We start from the raw sequence: 21,987 nt of genomic DNA, 5'->3' as shown, positions 1-21,987 counted from the left end.
AAAATAGCAGATAGATCTGCTATTTTTCGATAGCTAAAGTATAACGTAACGCTTAAAACACAAAGGGGTTACCTACAGCCCAAAATGGGTTAAAGCCCCTATATAGCCTAGACGTGACGCAGCGGTCGGTCAGCAGACCGACTGAAGGTGGACGTAAACGGATTGTATTTGTATTCTTGTAAATGTGGGTCAAGATAAGAGGGTGGGAGGAGGATGGGGGGATGGGGGGACGGGGGGACGGGGGGGGTACAGAAGGGCTTTAAGGGAGGTGCAGACTGACCCGAGCAGGAGCAGGTGCATAAGAACCCTGCAGCCAGGGAGGGATTGACCGTTCCCCCCCGGCTGTCCCAAATAGCCCCTAATAGCCCCACAATAAGTCCTCCTTGAGGGAGAGTGATTCATACAGTCAGCGCTGTCTGTAGTTTCTGTACAGCGTGACCCGCTTTTTGTTGTTGTGTTTTTTACTGGGTCATATCTTAGCAGGATGGGTTTGCTTTGTGCGGAATTATTTGTTGATTGTCAAAGATGGCATTTTTGAGTGTGGATTCTGTGTGTCATCGGTCATCAATCCTGTGTGTGCAGAGTGCACGGATGCACACAAACACCCACACACACACGCACGCGTGGGCGACTGGCCAGCCGGCCGGCCTGCGCGCTTTATCCTGCTGGGACTACATCAAAAGGAGCAGCCAGGAGTTGAGGCAGGGGTCAGACGTGGGGAGAGGGAAATCCATAATTGGATTTGTTCTGTCTGTCTGTCTGTGAGGTGTGATGAATGTGCCATAGTGTATTCTCTGTGTGTGTAATAATTAGCCCATTAGACAGTGAAGGTCGGTACCGTTTACTGAATAAAACTACATTGCTATATTATTTCAGTCGGTGCTCAAAACGTTTCCATGTCACGGAATCCCACAAGTTTCATGTTTTTAGCTTCTGACCTCCATCTCAAAATATGTTGTTCCAAACGTTCTGCCGTTTTTTTTCCCTTTTTTTTCCATTTTTCATATAAAAAAATGGCAGATCTACAATCTCAAGCTATGAGCTTGTCCAGGCCTTATGATCTGCAATTTTTGAATAGCCAAAGTATCAACTGTATAGGAGAAAACTTTCGCACACCTAGAAATCAGGCGTATGCACAGGAGCGTATAGGCCAGTGGACATCAATGAAAGCAATAAGGTACACCCGCACACTGTGTATCTGCTCGGCACATGAGTATTGTCTTATTTACGTTTCGGCAAGCTTGGCTGATGACACGCAAAAGCACAAATTCTCAAACTTCTCTCCCTCTCTCTCTCCCTCTCTCTCTCTCTCTCTCCCCCCCCCCACCCCCCTCTCAGAGGCTGAAGGATGAGATAGCAGTGGTCACCAGTGAGATTGCAAGCCTGGGTGTGACAGAAGAAAGGTATTGTAATCTCTCTAATTAATTGGACAGTTAATTGGACGGTTGACTAAATGTGTTCTGTGTGTTCTTCTTAACCCATTTGGACCTGAGGACGATTCTACAAAATGTCTTCTAAATCCTGACAGTTTTCAGAAAAACCCTATGTTTCTATATCAGTCGTTCTCAAACTATTTTATGTCAAGGACCCCCAGAATTATCTGTATTTGGCTGCCTGTTCTAGGGACCACCCCAGAAGCAAAGATTTGAGTTAAAAAAAGTTTTTTTGATTGATTGAAATATTTATTAACAGTTTGCAGAATTACAGTACAAACTCAATACAAAGACTGTTAACTGTGAGTGGACGACCCAATTAAGCATTACACGTGTTTACAACAGGGTCCACCATGTTCAATTCATCAAAACATTTAGAGACGTACAAATAGACACTTCTATATAGTTAAAGAACAGAACAGGAATTCATCATAAATTTGCTCTGAAAGAATATATATCATTTCATGGTTTTCATGAAAAATAGCAGACCTACAAGCCGAGTGCTGCGCTACGAGCTTGTAGATCCGGTATTTTTCAATAGCTAAAGCATAACGCAATGCTTTTCATGTTATGCTTTAGCTATTGAAAAATAGCAGATCTACAAGCTCATAGCGCGCCACCGAGTGGCGCGCTACGAGCTTGTAGGTCTGCTATTTTTGAAGAATCAAGAACGACTGACATTTTTAGAATCTGATCTCAGGTCAGAATGGGTTCATCAGACCCAGTGTTTGTCCGGCGGAAACCTCGTATGAATCTGATCTCAGGTCAGAATGGGTTCATCAGACCCAGTGTTTGTCCGGCGGAAACCTCGTATGAATCTGATCTCAGGTCAGAATGGGTTAAACACCAAAAAGGGGGTTCCCGCTTCCCGTCCAGAATGGGTTTTTAAAACAAATGTGTTGTTCCTGCTGCAGGAAGAGCATGCAGAGGAGTAAGCAGGTGGCCATGGGCCGCAAGAAGTTCAACATGGACCCCAAGAAGGTGAGAATGAAAGAAAAAATAATAACACAGGCTGTTGATGGGGCAGCGGTGGCCGAACGGTTTGCGGAGCAGTCTTTTTATTTATTTATAATTTATATTTTTTGTCCCACGATTTTGTAACCCATTTTTCACCTCTGTGTCAATCATCCTGTGTCATCATGTGATCCTGGGCTCTACACACCCTCCGCCAACCTAGGGAGAGCAACGGACTTAACTCATGCTTCCTTCATGCCTGAGTGTCCAAGTTGCTCCTTTACACCTGACAGGGGGGAGTTTTCCTGGTTGGACGTAGCGCGTGGAAGGAGCACGTTATTCCAACCAGTTCCTTTCGCCAGGGGGAGGCAGTTTTCGGTCGGAGCAGTCTTGATATCGGAAGGTCGCTAGTTCGTATCCCCGGACCGGCACGTTTAAATAACCACCGCTGAAGTGCCCTTGGACAAGGCATTGAACCTCTACCATGAAATGTTCTATGAGGAGGGCCTGGCTGTAAACAAGTTCTTGAGCTTAGTCCAGTTACCCTGGGTAAACATAGTACCTTTCCTTTCCTTAGTCCAGTTACCCTGGGTAAACATAGCACCTTTCCTTTCCTTAGTCCAGTTACCCTGGGTAAACATAGTACCTTTCCTTTCCTTAGTCCAGTTACCCTGGGTAAACATAGTACCTTTCCTTTCCTTAGTCCAGTTACCCTGGGTAAACATAGTACCTTTCCTTTCCTTAGTCCAGTTACCCTGGGTAAACATAGTAGGCCTACCTTTCCTTTCCTTAGTCCAGTTACCCTGGGTAAACATAGTACCTTTCCTTTCCTTTTTTGATTTGATCTAAACATCCGTATATATACACGTTGTGAGGATATTACCAGTCTTATCACACAGCCCTTGCTTTTTTTTTTTTTTTTTTTTTTAAGATATTTTTACGCCTTTTATTGGTTTTTTGAAGGGACAGACAGTAGTCTGACAGGAAACGGGAGAGAGATGGGGGAAGACATGCAGTAAAGGCCGTGTCGGGCTCGGGAGTCGAACCCGCGGCACACTGCGACTGGATTACCAGTCGGGTGCCCAGACGGTTACGCCACCGCCTGGGCACCTTGCTTTTTTATTGATATATATATATATTTATATATATATACATTTCAGGGGATCCAGTTTTTGATCGACAGCTCCCTGCTAAAGAACACCAAAGATGACATCGCCCAGTTCCTGTACAAAGGGGAGGGGCTTAACAAGACTGCCATCGGAGACTATCTTGGGGAGAGGTGAGTGTCCTTTCACAGGGAAAGTGTTAATTCTAACAATTAATTAACTCGGAGCAACTCGTGAAAAGAAGTCGAAGTGTTAATGGGTTAGCGTAAAAGTGTCGCGATGTTCGGCCCACGTTCATTTGATGGTTTTCGACTCTGTGTGTGTGTGTGTGCGTGTGTGCGTGTGCGTGTGCGTGTGCGTGTGTGTGTGTGTGTGTGTGTGTGTGTGTGTGTGTGTGTGTGTGTGTGTGTGTGTGTGTGTGTGTGTATCTGCACCCCTGGTTAATGACTGTCTCGTGTGTGTGTGCTACGCAGAGATTAAAATAGGGTGCATTTTGCATCCCAAAACGCAGTTTATAGTTAAGGGACGCAATAAAACGACGACCTCTGCATCCACGGGATGCACTACTGTACTGTTTTTTATTCTAGTTTATTTTGCTACCTTTTAGTTATAATAATAATTTCTTCTTATTTTTTCTACATGAATATAACTTTATTATAAGCATATAAAATGAAATGGAAGTTAAATGCTGCAATTTGTAAAAAATGGCTAAATATGACTCGTTGAAGTGGGACTCATAAAATGTCCCTGGGACTCATTTATAAAAGACCATCCCTGCATCCTGGGAACTCATTACATTGAAAACCTATTTACATCACGCGTGTGTGACATGTGTGTGCGTGCGTGCGTGTGTGTGTGTAAATGGTAAATAAATGGTGCATTTATCTAGCGCCTTTATCCAAGGCGTTTTACATAGATTGTGCATTACATTCAACCAGCACATCAGGAGCAATTAGGGGTTCAGAGTCTTTGCTCAAGGACACTTCGACACTAACTGCGTGCGACCCCCCCCCCCCAGAGACCAGCTGAACCTGGACGTTCTCCAGTCCTTCGTGGAGCTCCATGAGTTCTCGGACCTCAACCTGGTCCAGGCCCTCCGTCAGTTCCTCTGGAGCTTCCGTCTGCCCGGAGAGGCCCAGAAGATCGACCGCATGATGGAGGCCTTCGCTCAGCGCTACTGCCGCTGCAACCCCGGAGTGTTCCAGAGCACAGGTGTGTACTGTGTTGTAGGGCATTCACTTCTAGTCATTTTTACTAGTTAACTAGTCGACTAGTTTACTAGTCGACTAGTTGTTTAACACGGAGTCCGCCAGAAACGAGGAACACGAAGGTTTAAATTAGTAGTACCCTATAGCCCGCCAAACCCGAGATTCTCTGGTTTGAGGGCTTGTATTTTTCTTTTTTTTTATACGATCGTATCGCTAGCTGATGTTGCTACCCGCATCGACACACAGTGGGACACTGTGGCCGCGGCCATTTTGAACATGCGCGCGCATCCACTTCCAGTCTAAGCCCATACCATTCACAGCTCTGTATCTCAGAAAGGACATTGAGGCCGGGGGCCGTTTCTGGTGAATACAAGGGCTTTCAACAGGCTGTAGCAGAGGGTGAGGGCGAGGTGAATTTACTGGCCGACCAGGTCGGGCCATGGGTCGACTGGTTGTCCCATGGGTCGGCTGCATGGGTCGTCTGGTGGCTCATGGGTCGGCCCAGTGGCGTGCACAGACATTTAGAGGGGCAGGTGCCCAGTGGCGTGCACAGACATTTAGAGGGGCAGGTGCCCAGTGGCGTGCACAGACATTTAGAGGGGCAGGTGCTCAGTGGCGTGCACAGACATTTAGAGGGCCAGGTGCTCAAGTGAAAAAAGGGCACCTTGTGCAGCGCATGGAACCAGCCGGTTGCCTTACTCCATTCTGGGCGGGAACCCCTTTTGGTGTTAGCATTATGTTATGCTTTAGCTATTGAAAAATAGCAGATCTACAAGCTCATAGCGCGCCACCGAGTGGCGCGCTATGAGCTTGTAGATCTGCTATTTTTGAAAAGTCGAAGAACGACTGACATAGAAACATAGCTTTTTCAGAAAACTGTCAGGATGTAGAAGACCTTTTTAGAATCTGATCTCAGGTCAAAATGTGTTAATAGTGTGAGATGTATAGATGGTCCATGGTTCACATACTGTACAGTGTACACTGTACAACAACAACAAAAGGGCACATTGCCAAAAGCACCCCCTAGTGTCTATCTGTGCACGCCACTGCCTCCCGCCCAACCCTGTGAGGACTTTAGGCCTAAAAAAAATACTTTGGTTTCCGGTTACCGACCGACTCTATTAAATATGCGCGACCCATATTATTTTATTGGCATTTGGTAAAAAAAAAAAAAGCTCAGAATACGACCGAGTCAAGACCAAAAAGGTCTTTTTTTTTTTTTTTTTTTTTTAAGATATTTTTTTTGCGGCTTACGCCTTTTATTGATTTTTGAAGGGACAGACAGTAGGCTGACAGGAAACGGGAGAGAGATGGGGGGATGACATGCAGTAAAGGCCGTGTCGGGTCCGGGAGTCGAACCCGCGGCACACTGCGACTGGATTACCAGTCCGGTGCCCAGACCGTTACGCTACGGCCTGGGCCACCAAAAAGGTCTTTGATCATTAAAATTCTCTTTGATGAGACCTCATCCTACGTTATAAAAAATTAAATCCACGTAGGAATAGTTGTAGAACCACTATCGTTTGTAACAACACTGTAAACACAGTGCGCTGTGCGCCGCCATGTTGCTCAGCTCTGACCGCGGAGCGGAGCGCAGCCTCTAGACTAGAGCTGTTTAAAGACAGAGAGTGACGACAATGGACTGATCAATGCATGCAGCCCCACGAATAAGCAGTGAACGGAGATGTCGCAACTCTCTCAACTAAACCGCGCTGCCTCCAACGGAAATATTTAGGGAAACATGTTTTAGCGTGACATGCAGACCCGGTTCAATGGGAAACACAAACACACATTGAATAACACACGCCGATATTGTTGTGTTTCTGTTGCGTGTGTGTTGTGGTGCCACTGCCACCACACATTAAAATGCCACCAAAAAAATTGCCAAAGCCAACCGCAGGGCAGCAGAAAATATCAGCAACCCCATTTTCTAAACCTGCTGCCTCTACTCCAGGTATGTCACTCTATAATGAAAACAATGTAAAGTTGTATTAACCATTAAAACTGCCACAGTTATTTCACATAGCCAAAGCAAAGCCTATCCATCACTGCCGTAGGATTTTTTTTTTTAATCCTTGATACCCATCCTTCCCACGAAAAAAAAAAAAAAAAAAAAATCCTTGCTACCCATCCTTCCCACGAAAAAATAAAATAAAATAAAAAAAGAATTTTAGGCCTTATCATTCCCACCAGTGTTGATTTCGTCACTCATTACTTGTTACTTGCGCGAGCAGAGCGCAAGCACTGTTTTCTAGTTTTGAGTTATTTAGACAGTGGGGGAAACAAGTCCTATAGCGTCTTTTTTTCGTCGATTAAAAACAAAAAATTAAATAAAAATTCATATTTTCTTCTTTTTTTGTCGGTTGGCCTCTCCTGCACTTGCTGTTTTGCGCATGCGCGCTGGCGTTCACTTCCTTGTTCACGGCTCAGAAAGAATGCCTAATAATCTAATCTAGGGAGCTCACCATGGTTCTGACCAGACGGGCATACTTCCGTCTTCATTTCTGACTTCAACATGCCTCTCGTTTGGAATATTGTGACATTGTGAGGTAAAGACGGATCGTAACACCCGGTCCCATTTAGGTATGCGGTCAGGCACAAGCTTGGCTCAGGGAGGCCCTGGTGCAGGCCTATAGACCCCTCAGTATCCAGCTGCACATGGCCTGGTGCAGGCCTATAGACCCCTCAGTATCCAGCTGCACATGGCCTGGTGCAGGCCTATAGACCCCTCAGTATCCTGCTGCACATGGCCTGGTGCAGGCCTATAGACCCCTCAGTATCCAGCTGCACATGGCCTGGTGCAGGCCTATAGACCCCTCAGTATCCAGCTGCACATGGCCTGGTGCAGGCCTATAGACCCCTCAGTATCCAGCTGCACATGGCCTGGTGCAGGCCTATAGATCCCTGAGCTTTGCGTCTTGTCTGGTGGGGATGATGGTGTTAAAAGCAGAGCTATAATCAACAAAGGGCATTCGGACTAGCCTGGTTAATAAACCAGACCGATAAACCAGACCGAATCAGCCGTTGGTAAAAAAAAATTGCCTGCCGGCGGATTACGGTCTGGAGAGGCTCAATTGTATGCCCATTTCCTACACCAGAGAAATGGGCCGGCCAATCGGGACACTGTATGCAATAGGGGCGGGCTTTGGTACAGTGACTTTCAATGCTTGAGACCTTTGATTGACAGTAGCTCTGACTAATTGCGTCAAAGAGAAAATGTTTCAACCATGAAACAACCATGAAATCCAAGCTGAGCCTCCCCAGACTAATATCCCGCGGTCCGTGCAATATTAGTCTGGTTTATTAACCAGGCTACATTCGGACACACCTGTTCTCCCCCCCCCATGTCCAGGTGGGTGAGTCCAGAGCGTAGCGCCAGGGCAACTGCATCGTCGGTGGATTGGTTCTGACAATATGCAAATTGACATGGGTCCAATGTGGCCGGCAGCACAGAGCAAATATAGTCTCTCACCACCAGTCTCTCCAAACATTTGCTCACAGTCGGAGTGAGGGCCACCGGTCTCCAGTCGTTCAGACACGCCACCTTGGAGTGTCCTTGGTTGGCCTCTCCTTCTGCACCATACTCCTTGCTGTTTCGCGCATGCGCGCTGCCGTTCACTTCCTTGTTCACGGCTCAGATAGAATGCCTCGTATCTCCTCATCTAGGGAGCTCTCCATGGTTCTGACCAGACGGGCATACTTCGGTCTTCTTTTCTGACTTCAACAAGCCTCTCGTTTGGAATATTGTGACATTGTGAGGTAGAGACGGAACCTCATGCCTCCCGGTTTTTGTACGGAACGGAAGGGGTGGGGCGTGGTGGGGGCTTTCAGAGTAAAAGCTTCCATATGTTCCCGGCACCCCCAAGCTCCTATTTTTGAAAGAAATCCCGGCGCTCTGTGTTTTTAACAGTTGGCCATCACTTATTAGGTCTAATCTGGGCATAGTCCTTACTCACGTGGGATAATCTGACGACTTTTATCTCGGTTTCTTTGTATCTGTACTCGTGCCACAGATACTCCGGGGACAAAACCTTGGAGGGTTTATTGATGAACAGGAATCTGTTCAGGTGGCTCTCATCGTGCCACAATGCTTCTATTCCCTGCTGGGCGTCCAGGTCAAAGTTGTGGCGGCAAGTGGACACCAGATCCTGGACGTAACGCAGCTCGCCCCCAAATACGGCAGCGCTGTAGTAGTAGTCCCCTTCGTGAGGGGCCATGTAGGCCTTTGAGGCCGGCCTACGTTCATAAGTGAACGCACTGCGCTCGATGGTGTAATACCCTTGGTGTATCACGGCAACCAGCTGGCCAAGAGTCTCCGTCCCCCAGCGAGCGTGGAACTTGGTGTCGACGTCCAGACAGAAGATGTAGTCGGCGCGGCCTCGTAGCTCCGTTGCTATCAGATCATCAATTTGCTTCATTCTTCCGGCTGATATGTCCTGCCACCGTGCCAACGCTGGAACGGACCTGACGAACAGCTCTCGCCCGGCGGCCATCTCCACAGGAGGGACTTCATCGGGCCGGTCCGTGAACACGTAGTAAAGGACCTTGGCGGCGCCCTGCGCGAAGAAATGGCGCTCCGCTGTCTCGAGAAAGTCCTTCAGGAAGATCGTGTACTTTCCTACGGCGAAGACTGTCAAGGCGACAGTGGGGGCACGTGATTTGTGCATGGTGTCTAACAGCACGGGGTCAAACGTGTCGTCCCACACGATGGGGGCTTGCCACGGCGTCACATGTCCGATGTCGGCACGCCGGTCCCCCAAGACAAGGGGTTGATGGAAACGCATGTCTGAGTCCGGTGGCAGAGAGGCCAGGCCCGGGCCCGGGCCCAGAGAGGCCAGGCCCGGGCCCGGGCCCAGCCGCAGTGGGCACGTCGGACCAGTTTGCATTTCAAGGTACGTCCATGTTAGAAGTAGCAGGCCCAGCAGAATTATTGTTGAAAACACGAAGGGCCAGTGTCTCTTATGAAACCTCATCTTCATTCCTTCCTGACAGCAGTAAAAATGGCTAATCCTTCACCCAAGGTCTTAGATTTCACCGAAAATATCTTGTCTGTCTGACAGGTGTCGAGAGGTACCTTTGCATATATATAGACTCAGACTTACGATGACAGCGTCAATGACGTCAGCGTCAATGACGTCAGCGTCAATGACTGACGACTGTCAGGTGCGGGGAACGGAGGAGGAGGAGGAGCTGTCTAAAACATGGCTTTTTCCCCAGTATAAGAGAGACACTTGGAGAGAGAGGTTTTGTGTGTGTGCTACTCTGTTGTTGAGTGTGTAAAAGGTGACAGGAGGACCGAGAGAGACAGACAGAGAGAGAGAGAGAGAGACGGAATACCGGTTGGTAGAGTTCTCAAACTCTTCCCGAACCCGACCAGGCATGACCCACCCCGACATTTTAGGGCCGGGCCGGGCCTAAAATGTATGCTAATAAGTAGGGCCGGGCCGGGCCTAAAATGTATGCTAATAAGTAGGGCCGGGCCGGGCCTAAAATGTATGCTAATCAGTAGGGCCGGGCCGGGCCTGGGGCTCCATGAAAAAAAATATATATATATTGAATTTGTTTAGAATAATACAAATAATAGTTCTGTTCTGTCTGTCTGGCCTAAAATCTATGCTAATTAGTCGGGCCGGGCCGGGCCTAGGGCCTGATCAGTTAGGGCCCAGTTAGGGCCGGGCCTTAATTTTCGGGCCCGATGAGAACTCTACCGGTTGGCGCACCACAGGGCGAGCCCGAGAGAGAAGGAAGACTCGGGTGTGGTCAAGCTGTTGATGACGGGGAGAATGGAGTAAGCTGACCCATCTGTGTGCGAGCTAGGACCAGGAGTGGTGTTACAGAGTGGTGTTGCAGAGTGGTGTTACAGAGTGGTGTTACAGAGTGGTGTTACAGAGTGGTGTTACAGAGTGGTGTTACAGAGTGGTGTTGCAGAGTGGTGTTGCAGAGTGGTGTTGCAGAGTGGTGTTGCAGAGTGGTGTTGCAGAGTGGTGTTGCAGAGTGGTGTTGCAGAGTGGTGTTACAGAGTGGTGTTGCAGAGTGGTGTTACAGAGTGGTGTTACAGAGTGGTGTTACAGAGTGGTGTTGCAGAGTGGTGTTGCAGAGTGGTGTTGCAGAGTGGTGTTGCAGAGTGGTGTTGCAGAGTGGTGTGACAGAGTGGTGTGACAGAGTGGTGTTACAGAGTGGTGTTGCAGAGTGGTGTTACAGAGTGGTGTTGCAGAGTGGTGTTGCAGAGTGGTGTTGCAGAGTGGTGTTACAGAGTGCGGATACGCAGCAACATAGGCGGACAGTGCAAGCTGTCCGTTGTGTGCGAGCAGTGGCGTGCACAGACACTTTGAGGGGCAGGTGCTCAAGTGAAACAAAAGGGCACCTTAAATGTTTAAAAAAAACATTTCTCTAACTAACACACACACACACACACAGAGCCGTATCCAGTACTTCACAGATGGAGGGGTCCAATTGCTACCGGTTCACCGTGCGAAAAAAAGCGGGTATTTCCGATTATAAAGTCGTTATTTTCGGGTCAAAACGGGTCTGCACAGCAGAAATAGCCTAGTGCAAATCTTACATTTTGATGAGCCTGCTCACTGATCATTTTAACTTTTTTCAATATTGGCATATTGCCTATGGTAAATACCATAATAACATCAATTTAACTTGAACAACCAATATCAATTTGAAGCATTCCCTGCTGAGAGAGAGAGAGAGACGCACGTTAAAGAGAGAGAGAGAGACGTTAGCATCAAGCTAAGCGTACGTTCGTTCCATATAAATGACTGCAGCCCCAATGCCCCATGCGCCTAGATCTCTCGTTTTGCTCACTTCCCCCTCCGAGTCACGGCCGCATTAGCCTCGGTACCAGGCTTTCATTTTTGTTGGTGCAAAAATTGAAAGCCTGGAGGAACGCATTGGCCGCTCTGGTCTAAAAGTGGGAGTCAACCCTTCCGGGTGGGCGTCGCTCCAAATGATGTGACATAGCGCTGCACTAGGGGGGAGAGGAGGGGCCGGGGGTGACGGACAGATCGATGAGATCCAATCAGGGCGTGCGCAAATCTGAGCCGCGACCCGCCCCTCTAGACCAGAAACCTAACACGTTAGCTCAGGCTACGGCCGCATGGACATGGTCCAAGTGCCTGGGTCGTTTTATTTATTGTTACCTGGCTGGCTGCTTGTGGTCCACGACCGTCCAACTTTTTGGACCGGGTCTGTCATTCGTGACCTTTCTGCCCTGTGCAGAGTGACCTTTCTGCCCTGTGCAGAGTGACCTTTCTGCCCTGTGCAGAGTGACCTTTCTGCCCTGTGCAGAGTGACCTTTCTGCCCTGTGCAGAGTGACCTTTCTGCCCTGTGCAGAGCGTACGCGCGTTCGCGCTGAGTGAGAGTGGACGGAGGCGGAGCCGCGGAGGGAGGGGCACGATGCCTCCCGTGTGGGTGTGTGGACTGTCACTCTCACACACATAGGCTACAACATCATGACAAATTTATGAATAAATATATTATAAGCTTTTAATCCAGAATTGATCGATGTCACCATGGGCCACATACTATACAGTATAATGCACGTACAAATAATACAAAACAAGAAAAACAACTGTACCAAATGGACGTGACAAAAGGGCATGTTGGTCCAGAGAGGGCCACTAGGGGGTGCTCAAGCACCCCTTGGCGTGTACGTATGCACGCCCCTGGGTCAGCCCATGGTGGTGACAGTGGGCACAGTGTGCCCAGGCTGAAGGCTCATACATAGTCTAGATTGTCGGTGGTGAGGTGACCACCGAACTACAACATGAGCCGCGGTGAAGAGCAAACCACCGCCACCTTCTCTCTGTTTTTACTCACCACCGCTCAACGTTATTTCAGCTCCGGTGGTCAGCTCACCACCGGAGCGGTGGTCACCTCACCACCGGAGCGGTGGTCACCTCACCACCGGAGCGGTGGTCACCTCACCACCGAAAATCCAGACTATGAATGAGCCTTAAGTCTCTTCCCGTTGGCGTTGCAGACACGTGCTACGTCTCTCAACCCTCTCTCTCTCTCCCTCAGACACCTGCTACGTGCTGTCGTTCGCGGTCATCATGCTGAACACCAGCCTCCACAACCCCAACGTGAAGGACAAGCCGTCGGCCCAGAGGTTCACCGCCATGAACCGAGGCATCAACGACGGAGGAGACCTGCCCGAGGACCTGCTCAGGGTAAACATGGTTTCATACTTTACACAGACCTGCCCGAGGACAACCCCACCTAGGTTATGGAGGAGCTAGAGAATAAAATTCTGATTTTAAGGGGGCCAGTTTCGAATTGCAGTCGTCCGTAGGTGCCCTTTGAGAGCGGTTTTGAAGGAGTCAAGGGACCTTAATGACTGTTGGTAGGGCGTTCCACATTTTGGTGGCATAGGAGCTAAAATAATTTAGTCCCTTGTTTGTGCTTGCTTGCTAGGTCTGCTGTTTACCCGGTAGGTATATCCTAGGTCTGCTGTTTACCCGGTAGGTATATCCTAGGCTTTTCATCTGCACTTTATTTATGTGTCTATTTTCCTCGTCTCGTCTAGAATCTGTTCGACAGCATCAAGAATGAGCCCTTTAAGATCCCAGAGGACGATGGCAACGACCTCACACACACGTTCTTCAACCCTGACAGAGAGGGCTGGCTGCTCAAGCTAGGTATGTACTGTTGGTATAGCTCCATTTGTTAGGAATCATTCATTATACTTAATAATAATATACTTTATACTTGGTGTGTGTGTGGGGTGGACTGGCTCTTCTGTCGGCTCGACCTGAGCTAGAGCACCCTCTAGTGGACAGCACTAGAAATGTCTCGCTCATAAATTGAGGGTGGGGAAAATCGGTACACATGAACTCTGAGAACTTTGGAGTCTTAAGGCCTAGTATTCATACTCCAGTTCTGATGCGGTGACCACCGAAACGGTGGTTTGTAAAAACAGAGAGATGTATTGGGGTGAGCGGTGAGCGGTGAAGGCTCATTCATAGTCTGGATTTTCGGTGGTGAGGTGACCACTGCTCCGGTGGTGAGGTGACCACCGCTCCGGTGGTGAGGTGACCACCGCTCCGGTGGTGAGGTGACCACCGCTCCGGTGGTGAGGTGACCACCGCTCCGGTGGTGAGGTGACCACCGCTCCGGTGGTGAGGTGACCACCGCTCCGGTGGTGAGGTGACCACCGCTCCGGTGGTGAGAAGTTTGCTCTTCACCGCGGCTCATGAAGTCATGTTGTAGTTCGTTATCGCCTCACCACCAAAAATCCAGACTATGAATAATGCTTTAGTCTCTTATCACCGCGGCATGACTTCATGATGTAGCTTTCGGTGGTCACCTTATCACCTAAAACTGTGAGTGTATGAATTAATAGGCTTTTACAGTAAATACCATGTTACATTGATACAGAATTGGTTAATAATACAGGTGGGCTAGTGTGTCTGTTTTGACATTGTTCCTGTGTTGTTTTTTTTGTCTTTCATGTGTTTATTGTCTCCAGGAGGTATGTATTGTATTGTATTGTATTGGTCTGAAAGCTCTGCAGCTTTAACATGCCTTTAATTAACACGTCGTTTTGCTTCTGAGCACGCCTTCTTAACCCGTCTCCTAATGGCTGTGTGCGTAATGATACAATTATGACCTTTATTTTTGTCACAATGTCATCAATTATAACAATTGAAATTGTTGATTCAGCCCCGCCCGGCCAATGAATAGAGGTATATGCGCATGCATGAAGTGAGTGGCAAAGTTCATTTAATGTTGTTTAACCCATTCAGGCCTGACGTCGAAATAAAAAGAAACTTTCGCTCTGAAAGAATATAATATTCAAAGATTTGTGCCGCATTTTCACGATTGTTCAAGTGGCGCGCTTGAAAGAATGAGCTTGTAGATCAGCTATTTTTCAATAGCTAAAGTATAACATAATGCTTAGTTAAAACACCAAAAGAGGATCCCGCCCAGAATGGGGTTAAAGTCATTTAATTCAATCAAATAGGACTTTTCTGTTTGGATTGTGTGGTCTGTCGAGGCCAGAAAGTAGTATTTTTTTTGTCTCTCATTAATAACTTCCTATTCTGGGCGTGCGTGTGTGTGTGTGTGTGTGTGTGTGTGTGTGTGTGTGTGTGTGTGTGTGTGTGTGTGTGTGTGTGTGTGTGTGTGTGTGTGTGTGTGTGTGTGTGTGTGTGTGTGTGTGTGTGTGTGTGTGTGTGTGTGTGTGTGTGTGTGTGTGTGTGTGACCGGTTTGACAATCTGGGAACCCATTAGCAAAAAAACAGCACCCTCTGTTATTTGTTTCCTTTGAATTACCACAAATACCATGATAAAATCATGGTACTTGTTGTGTGTGAAATTACTTTAGGGGAAACAAGGATTACAGGTCTCCTCCCAGTGGGACGTGATCCTTGGTCTGCCCCGGGGGGGTCTCCTCCCAGTGGGACGTGATCCTTGGTCTGCCCCGGGGGGGGGGGGGTCTCCTCCCAGTGGGACGTGCGTCGAGGACCTCCCTATAGAGAGGCATCCTAACCAGATGCCCGAACCACCTCAGCTGACTCCTTTCCAGGCGAAGGAGCAGCGGTTCTACTCCGAGTCTCTCTCGTTAGGAACACAGTTATGACAACAACAACAAAAAACGCACATATTTTTAAAAGCACATGACTGACCCTGGTGGACGTGGGGGACGTGGGTTTGACGTCAGGACTTCAGTAGTACGATATGCCCCGGCAGCAGCAACAGTTAAGCTGATTCTATAACCACCGCCTCTGTGTGTGAGGTCCTTGTTGACCGGTTGTTTAATCCTCTGTGAGGTCCTTGCTGACTGGTTGTTTAATCCTCTGAGAGGTCCTTGCTGACCGGTTGTTTAATCCTCTGAGAGGTCCTTGTTGACTGGTTGTTTAATCCTCTGAGAGGTCCTTGCTGACTGGTTGTTTAATCCTCTGTGAGGTCCTTGCTGACTGGTTGTTTAATCCTCTGAGAGGTCCTTGCTGACCGGTTGTTTAATCCTCTGAGAGGTCCTTGTTGACCGGTTGTTTGATCCTCTGAGAGGTCCTTGTTGACCGGTTGTTTAATCCTCTGAGAGGTCCTTGTTGACTGGTTGTTTAATCCTCTGAGAGGTCCTTGTTGACCGGTTGTTTGATCCTCTGAGAGGTCCTTGTTGACTGGTTGTTTAATCCTCTGAGAGGTCCTTGTTGACCGGTTGTGTGATCCTCTGAGAGGTCCTTGTTGACTGGTTGTTTAATCCTCTGAGAGGTCCTTGCTGACTGGTTGTTTAATCCTCTGAGAGGTCCTTGCTGACTGGTTGTTTAATCCTCTGAGAGGTCCTTGTTGACCGGTTGTTTAATCCTCTGAGAGGTCCTTGCTGACTGGTTGTTTAATCCTCTGAGAGGTCCTTGTTGACCGGTTGTTTGATCCTCTGAGAGGTCCTTGCTGACTGGTTGTTTAATCCTCTGAGAGGTCCTTGTTGACCGGTTGTGTGATCCTCTGAGAGGTCCTTGTTGACCGGTTGTTTAATCCTCTGAGAGGTCCTTGTTGACCGGTTGTTTAATCCTCTGAGAGGTCCTTGCTGACTGGTTGTTTAATCCTCTGTGAGGTCCTTGTTGACCGGTTGTTTGATCCTCCCTCAGGTGGACGAGTCAAGACCTGGAAGAGACGGTGGTTCATCCTCACTGACAGCTGCCTCTACTACTTTGAATACACCACGGTGAGGAGCCGCTATATTAAAGGACCACTTCACCACTTTTCAACCTATCTTCATATAATAGGTCTAATAATCATGAAAAAATGGCTACTCAGTCTGTGTCTCACAGGAGGGCTGTGGGTAGTTTAGAAACCGTCTTCCAGTGACATCATCATTAGGCAGAGTTTTTTTTAAACAAGATTTTTTTTACAAAAATGTTTAGATTTTGATTATCGTGAGAACGATGGCTTCCATTTTTGCATTGCAACTTTTCAGGACTAGAAAGCCTGCTGTTTCTATTAGCTTGTATTCCCCATCGATGATGTCACTGGAAGACGGTTTATGAACTGCCCACAGCCCTCCTATGAGACACAGACAGAGTAGAAAATAATTGCGCCATTTTTTCATGATTATTCTACTGCTTTGAATACACCACGGTGAGGAGCCGCTGTACTTTACAGTTCTACTACGTAAACCGCGTTCCCCGCTATTTAATCCATGTGTCGGTGCTGCGTAATACGCTAAACCCGCTATTTGTTTAATGTGTACTGTTTAATTTGCCGTTTTTTTAATAATTAAAAAAGCGTGGATTTGTCGTGGCTGGTTGCCTGACCTCTGGGGTCACCATGGCTGGTCTGTTAGGACTACAACATGGTGTGGAGGCTGTGTTCGTCTCGCATCGTAATGGTGGTTTGTTTTTCTCTTCAACAACAAACCATATATATATATATAGTCACTGTCCTCTGTCCCTCTCTCTCCTGTCTGTTATAGGATAAAGAACCCAGAGGTATCATTCTGTCTCTCCTGTGTGTTATTATAGGATAAAGAACCCAGAGGTATCATTCCCCTGGAGAATCTGAGTATCCGAGAAGTGGAGGACACCAAGAAACCAGTAAATAGCAACGCACGCACGCACGCACGCACGCACGCACGCACGCACACTATGGAGTGAGTTTGTTGTTGGTCTATATTAAACGTTGGGCCAAGAACACACGGTGGTGTCAGTGTGATCATAATCAACACGTTGTAATATAATATGTTATTAGTTTAGCGTTTTTTTTTTTCCATACAAAAAAACATTCTTAGTTCATCAGTTTTGGTTTTTTTCTTATTCTGGAAAACAATAGTTATAGACTGAAGCCTAGGCTTATTACGTCTACTATTTTGTCCATTAACTTAAAATAATAAAAATGAACCACTATGGTTGGGTCCCGGAACAACCGTATACTTTATCTGTTGAAAGATAGCAGATCTATACAAGCTCATATAAAAAGGCAAGGCAGCGGCTTTATCTTCTCAGGAAACTGAGAGGTTTTAATGCCAGTAAACACACCCTGACCATGGTCTATAGGTCACTCACTGAGAGTGAGGGTTTGGGAATCTCTCAGTTAGAGATAAAAAACAAGCTCACCCAGGTAGTCAACCAAGATGTTTGAAATTCTTTATTTAGGAATACCCCGTTGAGATACAGTATCTCGTTTTCGAGAAGGTCCTAACTACAATCAATAAAATACACAAAAAAAAAAAACAAACACAAAAACAGGGTATTACAATATGCAAGCACAATAGCAAAGAGATGGATAATTTGTTCTGTCAGATATCACTGTCACTTCCGTTGGTCAGCATTAGAATACAGTTGATTAAACACATATCCTGTAGATCATTGGAGACAAACCATTGCAACTATATATATACAATGATATACAGATATACAGATATACAATGATTCTACCCACCCTCTTCGCTCTGAATTTGACTTGTTGCCATCGGGCAGGAGGCTTAGGGCAAAACTAGCTAAAAAGAAGGATTACAAGACTTTGTTTGTGCCAACTGCCAATACTGCTGTGGACATTTTAAATAAGAACATGTTTAGATAGTTCACCTAATCCCCACTGTTCATGTTGCTGTGTTTATGTGAATGCATTTTATATAGTATTTTAATGCATCTGTGTGTTTTATATAAATGTGTTATTGTTGTATCTGACTGCCGGTGTGCCAAAGACACATTTACATTTTATGTCAATTTAACCCATTTTGGGGTGGGATTTTTGGGCCCTGGAACAACGTATTTACAGATGGGGGTGGCCTAATCTTGGGGGTCTTTGACATGAAGATGTTTGAGAACGACTGACATGGAAACATGGTTTTTTTTTCAGAAAACTGTCAGGATTTAGAAGACATTTGCAGAATCGTCCTCAGGTCTAAATGGGTTCATTCTAATCATTGATTTCTCCTACAGAACTGCTTCGAGCTCTACCTATCAGAACACAGGGACCAGGTGATCACGGTTTAATCATTGGTTTCTCCTACAGAACTGCTTCGAGCTCTACCTATCAGAACACAGGGACCAGGTGATCACGGTTTAATCATTGGTTTCTCCTACAGAACTGCTTCGAGCTCTACCTATCAGAACACAGGGACCAGGTGATCACGGTTTAATCATTGGTTTCTCCTACAGAACTGCTTCGAGCTCTACCTATCAGAGCACAGGGACCAGGTGATCACGGTTTAATCATTGGTTTCTCCTACAGAACTGCTTCGAGCTCTACCTATCAGAACACAGGGACCAGGTGATCACGGTTTAATCATTGGTTTCTCCTACAGAACTGCTTCGAGCTCTACCTATCAGAACACAGGGACCAGGTGATCACGGTTTAATCATTGGTTTCTCCTACAGAACTGCTTCCAGCTCTACCTATCAGAGCACAGGGACCAGGTGATCACGGTTTAATCATTGGTTTCTCCTACAGAACTGCTTCCAGCTCTACCTATCAGAGCACAGGGACCAGGTGATCACGGTTTAATCATTGGTTTCTCCTACAGAACTGCTTCGAGCTCTACCTATCAGAACACAGGGACCAGGTGATCACGGTTTAATCATTGGTTTCTCCTACAGAACTGCTTCGAGCTCTACCTATCAGAACACAGGGACCAGGTGATCACGGTTTAATCATTGGTTTCTCCTACAGAACTGCTTCGAGCTCTACCTATCAGAACACAGGGACCAGGTGATCACGGTTTAATCATTGGTTTCTCCTACAGAACTGCTTCGAGCTCTACCTATCAGAGCACAGGGACCAGGTGATCACGGTTTAATCATTGGTTTCTCCTACAGAACTGCTTCGAGCTCTACCTATCAGAACACAGGGACCAGGTGATCACGGTTTAATCATTGGTTTCTCCTACAGAACTGCTTCGAGCTCTACCTATCAGAACACAGGGACCAGGTGATCACGGTTTAATCATTGGTTTCTCCTACAGAACTGCTTCGAGCTCTACCTATCAGAGCACAGGGACCAGGTGATCACGGTTTAATCATTGGTTTCTCCTACAGAACTGCTTCGAGCTCTACCTATCAGAACACAGGGACCAGGTGATCACGGTTTAATCATTGGTTTCTCCTACAGAACTGCTTCGAGCTCTACCTATCAGAACACAGGGACCAGGTGATCACGGTTTAATCATTGGTTTCTCCTACAGAACTGCTTCCAGCTCTACCTATCAGAGCACAGGGACCAGGTGATCACGGTTTAATCATTGGTTTCTCCTACAGAACTGCTTCCAGCTCTACCTATCAGAGCACAGGGACCAGGTGATCACGGTTTAATCATTGGTTTCTCCTACAGAACTGCTTCGAGCTCTACCTATCAGAACACAGGGACCAGGTGATCACGGTTTAATCATTGGTTTCTCCTACAGAACTGCTTCGAGCTCTACCTATCAGAACACAGGGACCAGGTGATCACGGTTTAATCATTGGTTTCTCCTACAGAACTGCTTCGAGCTCTACCTATCAGAACACAGGGACCAGGTGATCACGGTTTAATCATTGGTTTCTCCTACAGAACTGCTTCGAGCTCTACCTATCAGAACACAGGGACCAGGTGATCACGGTTTAATCATTGGTTTCTCCTACAGAACTGCTTCCAGCTCTACCTATCAGAGCACAGGGACCAGGTGATCACGGTTTAATCATTGGTTTCTCCTACAGAACTGCTTCGAGCTCTACCTATCAGAACACAGAGACCAGGTGATCACGGTTTAATCATTGGTTTCTCCTACAGAACTGCTTCGAGCTCTACCTATCAGAACACAGAGACCAGGTGATCACGGTTTAATCATTGGTTTCTCCTACAGAACTGCTTCGAGCTCTACCTATCAGAACACAGGGACCAGGTGATCAAGGCGTGTAAGACGGAGGCAGACGGCCGCGTGGTGGAGGGCAACCACACCTATTACAGGATCTCTGCCCCGACCAATGAGGAGAAGGACGAGTGGATCAGCAGCATCAAGTCAGTCACCTTCTGTGTGTGTGTGTGTGTGTGTGTGTTTTTTTTGAAGCATTACGTTGTGCTTTAGCACAACGTAATGGCATGATCTACAAGCTCGAAATAGCAGATCTACAAGCTCGTAGCGCGGCACCGAGTGCCGCGCTACGAGCTTGTAGTTCTGATATTTTTGAAAAATCGTGAAAATGTGGCGCAAATCTTTGAATATTATTATAACGTTATAACGTTTTTAACTCAAATCTTTGAATATATATTCTTTCAGAGTGAACGTTTTTAACTCAAATCTTTGCTTCTGGGGGGGTCCCTGGAACAACATATTTTCAGATTGGGGGGCTCGGTGGCCAATTACATATTATTTCGACTTACATATTTATTAACGACTGACATAGAAACATGGGTTTTTTCAGAAAACTGTCAGGATTTCGAAGACATTAATTTTGTATTTAGTCCTCAGGTCTAAATGGGTTAAACACAGTCTCTCATGCTGACCAGCTCAGCGGCCTTGTGGTTAGAGTGTCCGCCCTAAGTACCACCCTAAGGGCCGATTCATACTCCTATTTTACCGCTGTTTCGGCGCTGTAGTGCCGAAATGATTTCGGCTCGTCAGAAATTTTCAGTAGCACCGAAGAGCCGACTTTAGGACGGTCCCCGCCCCCCCCGAACCTCAAATTACGTCATATTGTAGGCTCTACACTCTACAGAGCCGAACAGACTTTTATCCTAAAATATGAATAGTATGAATAGGAGTATGAATTGTGCCTAAGCCCTACATAATTGCCATTAACGATTTAATTGTGTTTTTTGCATTGAACGTTGGAACATTACAACGTGTATTTCTGTTTGCCTTACAGGCTTCGCATCACAAATAGCACAGGGCAGATATGTTACATTACTCGGATATACAAAGAAATCACTTACACATTTTATATATTTTTGCACAAACAAACCAGGCAACGGCCGGGCAGGGCAGGCTCTAACGGTGTCTAACCCACCATGTCTTCCACTTTCAGGGCAGGCTCTAACGGTGTCTAACCCACCATGCCTTCCACTTCCAGGGCAGGCTCTAACGGTGTCTAACCCACCATGTCTTCCACTTTCAGGGAAGGCTCTAACGGTGTCTAACCCACCATGTCTTCCACTTTCAGGGCAGGCTCTAACGGCGTCTAACCCACCATGTCTTCCACTTCCAGGGCAGGCTCTAACGGTGTCTAACCCACCATGTCTTCCACTTCCAGGGCAGGCTCTAACGGTGTCTAACCCACCATGTCTTCCACTTTCAGGGAAGGCTCTAACGGTGTCTAACCCACCATGTCTTCCACTTCCAGGGCAGGCTCTAACGGCGT

At 47.1% G+C, this 21,987-nt stretch overlaps 2 protein-coding genes across 5 annotated transcripts in view; one reads left to right on the top strand and one right to left on the bottom strand.

The window, feature by feature from the left end:
• Positions 1 to 21,987, top strand: part of LOC310874834 (cytohesin-1-like) — a 49,393-nt gene that overhangs the window by 25,752 nt on the left and 1,654 nt on the right. For 3 of the 4 annotated variants that reach the window (XM_083787706.1, XM_083787708.1, XM_083787709.1), the window contains exons 3-11: positions 1,339 to 1,403; positions 2,348 to 2,414; positions 3,548 to 3,666; positions 4,512 to 4,705; positions 12,737 to 12,885; positions 13,242 to 13,354; positions 16,301 to 16,379; positions 17,176 to 17,247; positions 20,493 to 20,647. In XM_083787706.1, coding sequence (XP_083643832.1) covers positions 1,339 to 1,403; positions 2,348 to 2,414; positions 3,548 to 3,666; positions 4,512 to 4,705; positions 12,737 to 12,885; positions 13,242 to 13,354; positions 16,301 to 16,379; positions 17,176 to 17,247; positions 20,493 to 20,647 — 1,013 coding nt within the window. Of the gene's footprint in view, positions 1 to 1,338; positions 1,404 to 2,347; positions 2,415 to 3,547; positions 3,667 to 4,511; positions 4,706 to 12,736; positions 12,886 to 13,241; positions 13,355 to 16,300; positions 16,380 to 17,175; positions 17,248 to 19,616; positions 19,656 to 20,492; positions 20,648 to 21,987 lie in introns of all 4 variants that reach the window. The other variant, XM_083787707.1, reaches the window with a different exon arrangement.
• LOC310874084 (globoside alpha-1,3-N-acetylgalactosaminyltransferase 1-like) lies at positions 8,619 to 9,587 on the bottom strand (the record flags this gene model as incomplete). The annotated part of the gene is made up of 1 exon (XM_083786759.1): positions 8,619 to 9,587. The coding sequence occupies one exon, from the start codon at positions 9,585 to 9,587 to the stop codon at positions 8,619 to 8,621; it is 969 nt and encodes a 322-aa protein (XP_083642885.1).

Source organism: Protomyctophum parallelum (genome assembly GCF_964188405.1).
Source record: "Protomyctophum parallelum genome assembly, chromosome: 17".
NCBI lineage: Eukaryota > Metazoa > Chordata > Actinopteri > Myctophiformes > Myctophidae > Protomyctophum > Protomyctophum parallelum.
This window is presented reverse-complemented; position numbering and strand designations above follow the sequence as displayed.